At 36.7% G+C, this 6593-nt stretch overlaps 1 protein-coding gene across 1 annotated transcript; it reads left to right on the top strand.

The window, feature by feature from the left end:
* Positions 1-1090: 1090 nt before the first annotated feature.
* Positions 1091-6593, top strand: LOC142523841 (calcium-dependent lipid-binding protein-like; the record flags this gene model as incomplete). Its single annotated transcript, XM_075627572.1, has 10 exons — positions 1091-1812; positions 2876-3117; positions 3839-3857; positions 4064-4269; positions 4453-4562; positions 4660-4758; positions 5289-5709; positions 5811-5905; positions 5996-6044; positions 6202-6593. Coding segments are annotated over 8 exons (1908 nt in total), but the record flags the coding sequence as incomplete, so codon positions are not given.

The raw sequence follows: 6593 nt of genomic DNA, 5'->3' as shown, positions 1-6593 counted from the left end.
GGAAATGTTCATGTTTAAAGTTTATGGCATCTTCATGAAAACGATATTTTAAGTACAAGTATTTTCATTGTTTCATTATATCTATATATGTATTACTTGTTATCAAGAATATCATGTGTTGAGTATTTAGACTCACTAGGTGTGATTGATGCAGGTAATTATGATAATAATGTTTATGGAAGTCTTGATGGTTGACTTTGCTGGGCTAAATGTGCACATAACCCGAGGACCGACGTTAGTTTTTCGCACTAGTTTATGATTTATGATTTTAAGGATGTTAAAGATATTTTAATGACCTTTTATTTATGTTTGCGAGTGGTTTTGAGAGGTTATAGTATGAGCTATACTTTCCAAATAATGTTTTAAGGTTGGTAAAACGTTTGACGATTTTATGCTTTAAAATGTTTTCCTTTGATTTTTGAATGTTAGTTGGATGTTTATTTTTAAAATGATTTCAAAAATATTTTATACAAATATGTATGGTTCGACCGTACAAGACGAGTGTGTAGTATATATAAAACCAATAGATTAATATATAATGAATATAAAACATGTGGAATACAGTTCACCCGGCGGTGGTGGGCTGGTCAACTCTGATTCTCCGACCCATGAGGAGTACAAAATGTTGAAGTCTGCGACCGACCACATTTTCCACGAACCGTCCACGTCTTCAGCCCACCTGTTCCTGACTATTTAACCGGTTTTTGTTCGTTTCCCCTTTTTATGTGTTCCCCAATTTTTCTTCGGAGTTTAAAGCAAAATTCGGCACGAATTTGTGATAATCCATACCCGTTTTTGTATATTCTTTCTGTTCGATTCGTTGGTCTGTTGGAGAAGTTTCTTGATACCAGATTCTTGGAACATAGCCAATTGTGTCGTTTTTTTCTAGTTGCAAGAGGAGGAATAAGGATCAAGGGAAAGGGAGGCGCAATTACTGAATGTTCTGAATTCATTCATGTTTCCCGATTACAGTAGCCACAGAAGAGTTGGAAATTGTTGTTTTTGTGAAGTTGTGGTGATTGGGAACTCGTAATTTAATGGTTTTGCAGTCGGCTTCCAGTGCTTCACCTCTCAACTCCTGTGATTTCTCACAGAAAAGCCTCGTCTTGCCTTCAATTTCCCAGTCACACCGCAAGAGGCGAGAAGAATAGTTCTAATTAAAAATGCAAGATGGGTTCTTCGTCAAGCTCAAGCCTGCATCAATGGCGGGAATGCCCAGCACCACCATTTAGGCGCAGCCACCCTAAGGGGCGCCGACAACATCGTTTTAAAGAGATTTTCTGATGGCCGAGACTTAGATTATGCTTCTTTATCCAGGTTTGATAGCAGTAGTAACTACTATAATTCAGCTTTTGGGCAAGATCCTATTGTAGATAAGTTGAGGAGTCAACTGGGGGTGATTCACGCTATTCCCTCTCCAACTCAGATAAACAGTTCCATTTTTGGTCTATTTGCCTTCTTCTTTTTTGTGGGAGTTGGTTTTGATAAGCTGTGGACCTCAAGGAAGAGGGATACTGGCAGCAAGCCGGAGAATTGGCCGCAGGTGCCGACTACCCTGTCAATGCTTCTTGAGAAGGATTTGCAGAGGAAAGAGTCGGTAGAGTGGGTGAACATGGTGTTGGGGAAGCTTTGGAAAGTTTATAGGAGTGAGCTTGAGAATTGGATCATTGGTTTGCTGCAGCCAGTCATTGACAATCTCATGAAACCAGATTATGTGCGGAGGGTTGAGATCAAGCAGTTCTCATTGGGTGATGAACCATTGTCTGTTCGGAGCGTGGAGCGCCGGACTTCTCGTCGTGATAATGACTTGCAGTGAGTTTTATTTTCTTGTTGTGTTGCTTCACTTTTTTGTGATTTCATCATATTTTCATTTATTTTATATTGTTGGCCCATGATTGGACTGAGGATGTGACTCACGAAATAGCAAGCAACACGAGACATAGAGCTCGATTGTTAGAACAAGGTGTGATATTTGGAATGGATTTTCAAGTTGTTTCCAACTCATCAGATAATGGTGATATCAGCATTTTGATTTTGTAGTAAATAAAACCTACAAGTTGAGTCATCTACTGGTTGGAGTTGGAGTTGGAGTTGGAGAACACTGTTCTCTTTCAATCACAGTTTTTCCTTTTAGAAAATATGCTGTAGCAGTTTACATCAACGAAGGGTGCCTTTGAATTCAGAAAAGAGGCTAATACTGAAGCACCACCCACTCTTTAATCCCTGAAGTTAGATTTTAATATGTCTGTGCTTCTATTGATGTATTTAACTCTACCTAAAATTGGTACTTTTTTCATTAGAATAATCTTATGCTGCAGCACCAGTATTTTGGTTTGTGACAATCGGATACCTTCTTTTCTAATGCATCATACTTGTATAATGGTCGTGCGCACTCACATTATCATTCATCAGTAACTGCTAAGATGACTGTCATCTACTCAAATTAATGCACACTGCTCTATGCAACTGGCAATAAAATTGTATGTCAAAATTCATCAATTGAACTGTAAAACACGGACCTTGAAAACATTGTTCACCTTGATTCTATTACAGTGGATCTATGGGCATTCCTTTTGACTACGGATTTTATCTGATTCATGGAGTGGAAGATATTTTCCATGGATCAATTATATCACCCAAATCACAAGTTGGTATCTTGGAACACAATGCTTACTTTCCATGATAGTAATGTGAACCACTTAATCATTTTCCAATCATTTGCTGCTGACTTTGTTCATGTCTTTACCTCTCGTATGGCAAGATTAGGCATTATTACAATGCATTGTATTTCACCTACAAATGATGCGCTACATGCAATTTATCGTAGTTCAGAGTTGCGTGGAACTTAATAAATGATAATTTTCTTGCTGCCAAGGTATCTGATAGGCCTCCGCTACACTGGTGGTGCACGTATGCTCTTAAGTGTGTCACTTAAATTCGGAATAATTCCCATTGTTGTGCCAATTAGAGTGAGAGACTTTGACATTGATGGTGAATTGTGGGTTAAGCTACGATTGATTCCAACAGAGCCTTGGGTGGGGGCTGTTTCTTGGGCCTTTGCTTCTCTTCCAAGAATAAAGTTCGAGTTGTCACCATTTCGCTTATTCAACCTAATGGGTATGCTCGTACCTTTTTGTAGGTTCTCTTTATCATGACATTAGATTAAAATTTCAGATTTACCATCTATTTTGGGTGAGGAAAGCTAAAAGTATCAGTGTAAAAAATGAAAATGAAAAAAAAAAAAGCGAAGTGAAATGCTTGAGAATTATTGTAATAAAGTATCGGCTGTAAATTTTTAACTGAAAAAAGATGTTTTCTGCTCTATTTCTACACAATTGATAAAAAAAATAGGTGTTGATGCTGTGGAAAAACAAGAAAAACTTCCATCCTCGTCTTTATCTGATGATTAATAACAGATTGAGAAGGAAGATGGTTTTAATTGGTCATCTGTTGAGTCCTTCGGAATTATGTCCCTGTTCTTTGTTTATTGAAACTTTAATCACAATAAACCATTGCAAATTTTTAAGTTTTCTTTCTCTTGAAATGGAGCAGGAACCTCACAAATCTCGAATCGTGTGAAAAATATGATGCACGAAAGAGGATCATTTAGAATTTTTTGCTTCATGCTGTGATGTTTCCTGAATCTAGCTAATATGTTGAGATTGATTTTTAATTTTGATCTGATTTTATTTGATCATCTACTTCTAGAAATTAGAATGCTCTCATTCAATTCAGGTTACCTATACAATTTTATTTTATTTTTTCATATATATGGAGAATCCTACTGATTTTATTTTTATTATTTTGTTTGTTTTTCATGTGTACCGGTGACACTCAGCAATTCCTGTCCTCTCAATGTAAGTGACATCTCCTGGCTGTATCTTATATATGCCTTGGACTTTGTCTTTAAACATATGACTGAATTCATCTTTTTGAAAAAATAAAAAACAAACTTTCTTGGTCATATTGTATTCTACTTTTCTCACGTCATCTGTGAGAATTTAGATCATATTTTATTTTCAATATGATCTAACCTAGAGACTGTTGGTTTATTTCTCTTCAGGTTTTTGACGAAACTGCTCACTGTGGATTTGCCTCAGCTATTTGTGCGACCAAAAAAGATTGTTCTTGATTTTCAGAAGGGAAAAGCTGTTGGGCCTGTTCCAAATGATTCAAAATCTGGAGAAATTCAAGAGAGAATTAATAACTTCGCTGGAGAATTGTCAGTGACTCTTCTAGATGCACACAAACTCTCTTACATATTCTATGGTATTAATTTTACTTCTTTTACCATCTGTGTTCTACTTGGGTATTTTAGCAGGACGTTTTGAGAGTGCCAGTTCTTTTTAAAACCTGTGTTGGGATTATCTGTCATTGCGTCTGAATTATATATATTTCTCCTGACATAGGACTTTGATTATTTGACGCAATTACCATCCTTTTGATGTTCAGGCAAAACAGACCCATATGTAATTTTAAGATTGGGAGATCAAGTAATACGAAGTAAGAGAAACAGCCTAACTACCGTCATTGGACCTCCTGGAGAGCCAATTTGGAATCAAGTGAGTTTTTAAAATTGTGAGTTTTGGGAATCATGTTGTGTCAAAAATGGAGGTTTGTTTATACCTGCTGTTGATCAAAATTTTTTTTGCCTCATAGGATTTTCATATGTTAGTTACAAACCCTAGGAAAGAAAAACTATGCATTGAAGTAAAGGACACCCTCGGAATCACAGATTTGACAGTTGGTACTGGAGAGGTGAGATATCTCAGATCTGCTAATACTGCTTCGAATTCTTTTTTTTTTTGGCTGCTTTTTTGGATGTCATTTTTACATTTTTTTGTTGTTTTATTTCCATCCTCTCGAAATTTAATCGATTCCTTACCACAGAGAGTGGCAAGTTATTTTATATTATTTTACGTTCTGAGTTCTTCTATTTATATCTATTTCTTAAAAGTTCCAAAGAATATATAAGGTTTTTCCATTGAATCGTTATCATGGGAAAGGGGAAGTTGTCCAGCTTATAAGGAGAGGCCCAACTGATGGCTATTAATAAAATGCCAAGGTGGAATGCTGAGTGATTCCATTGAGAACCACAAGGGGCTGGATCCCTGCTGTTGCATTTTCCGCTTCTACCTATTATTGGTTAACCAGTATTTAATAGAAGTCATGTGCACTGAATTCGCACTCACTTATAATTATTTGAACCGTCCAAAACTCCTAATGACAGTATTACCTATAAACAATTGCAAACTTTAAGCATCGTCCTCATGAAGAACTGTTTTCAGGTTGACCTTGCATCACTGAAAGATACTGTTCCAGCAGACAGGATAGTGGTACTCCGAGGTTGGGGTCTGTTTCGAAAGGGGTCAGCTGGAGAAATTTTATTGCGATTGACTTACAAAGCATACGTTGAGGATGATGAAGATGAAAGGCTTGAGAAAGTCTTCGTAGATACAGGGGCATCAAACTCTGAGTTTTCGGATTCTGATGAATCATATGCTGCGACGTCTGAGCCGCGTAAAGATTCTTTAATGGATGTTTTATCAGCACTAATGTTAAGTGAGGAATTTCAAGGGATAATGACATCTGAAACAGTAAATACCAAGTCATCAGATGCTGGCACAGGTAGTGATACTCCAGACATGAATGGGCTTGCTGTTGGATCCATCCCACAAAATTCTGGAAGTAATACCGGCAGTTCTAGAGGTATATTTCGAGTTTTCGAAAATGTAGTGCTTAATTTTTTTTTTGAAATTTGTAGCAACCCAAATTCTTTACAAATTTCGACAAGGATATCTAATTCGCAGGATCAACCTTATTTTGGCTTGCTTTGATTACGAGTATTTCAGTACTTATAGCTATCAATATGGGCAACTCGAGTTTATTCAATCCTTGATATGATGTGAGTCACACGATCTTTCTCAGTATGGACCACCACATGCTCTTATAATTACGTAAGAAATCCTAATTCTCGAGTGTGTTCATCTTCCAGGAACCCAAAATGAAAGCTCATATTCAATCTTCAGATCATAATTTGATAGGTATGTAGTTCTTCATAAGAATGATTTTGATTTTCATAGTTTTGTATATTCTTTTACTGCAAAATGATGGCATAAGTGATGGGGATTTCATTCCATTGTGATATTTACTTTCTTTTATTAGATTCAATATTAGTTCTCCATCAATGTAATTTGACAGGCATTAAAGTGTTGCGTAGGCTTGGAAAATTGGAGTCCAGCTCGTATCCCCGATGGTTGCATCGAATAGATGGATTAACCTTTCTACCATACGAGATTTAGATAAGGATACCAGATTTTTACTTTAATCCTTCGCTAGATGAACGTCACGAGAGAATTTTGTTCATTTCGGCCGCAAAATTTTGAGCTTCTCTCTTCTCAAAAGGTGTCATCCGCTTTCTGTAATTAAACCTACTGCAGCTAGGTTCCATTTGACGATGTATTTATCCACTGAAAAGGGTTGCCCGCTGCAGTGCATGGATTTGCTCCAAAAGTACATGAAGTGGATACAAACAAGTAACTTGTAGCATGTTGATTTTGTAATTAGATGTCTCATTTTATAACAAAACTGTT

This window comes from Primulina tabacum, chromosome 14 (assembly GCF_025594145.1).
Source record: "Primulina tabacum isolate GXHZ01 chromosome 14, ASM2559414v2, whole genome shotgun sequence".
Classification (NCBI taxonomy): Eukaryota; Viridiplantae; Streptophyta; class Magnoliopsida; order Lamiales; family Gesneriaceae; genus Primulina; species Primulina tabacum.
The sequence above is the reverse complement of the archived record's forward strand: the minus strand, read 5'-3'. Positions and strand labels throughout refer to the sequence as shown.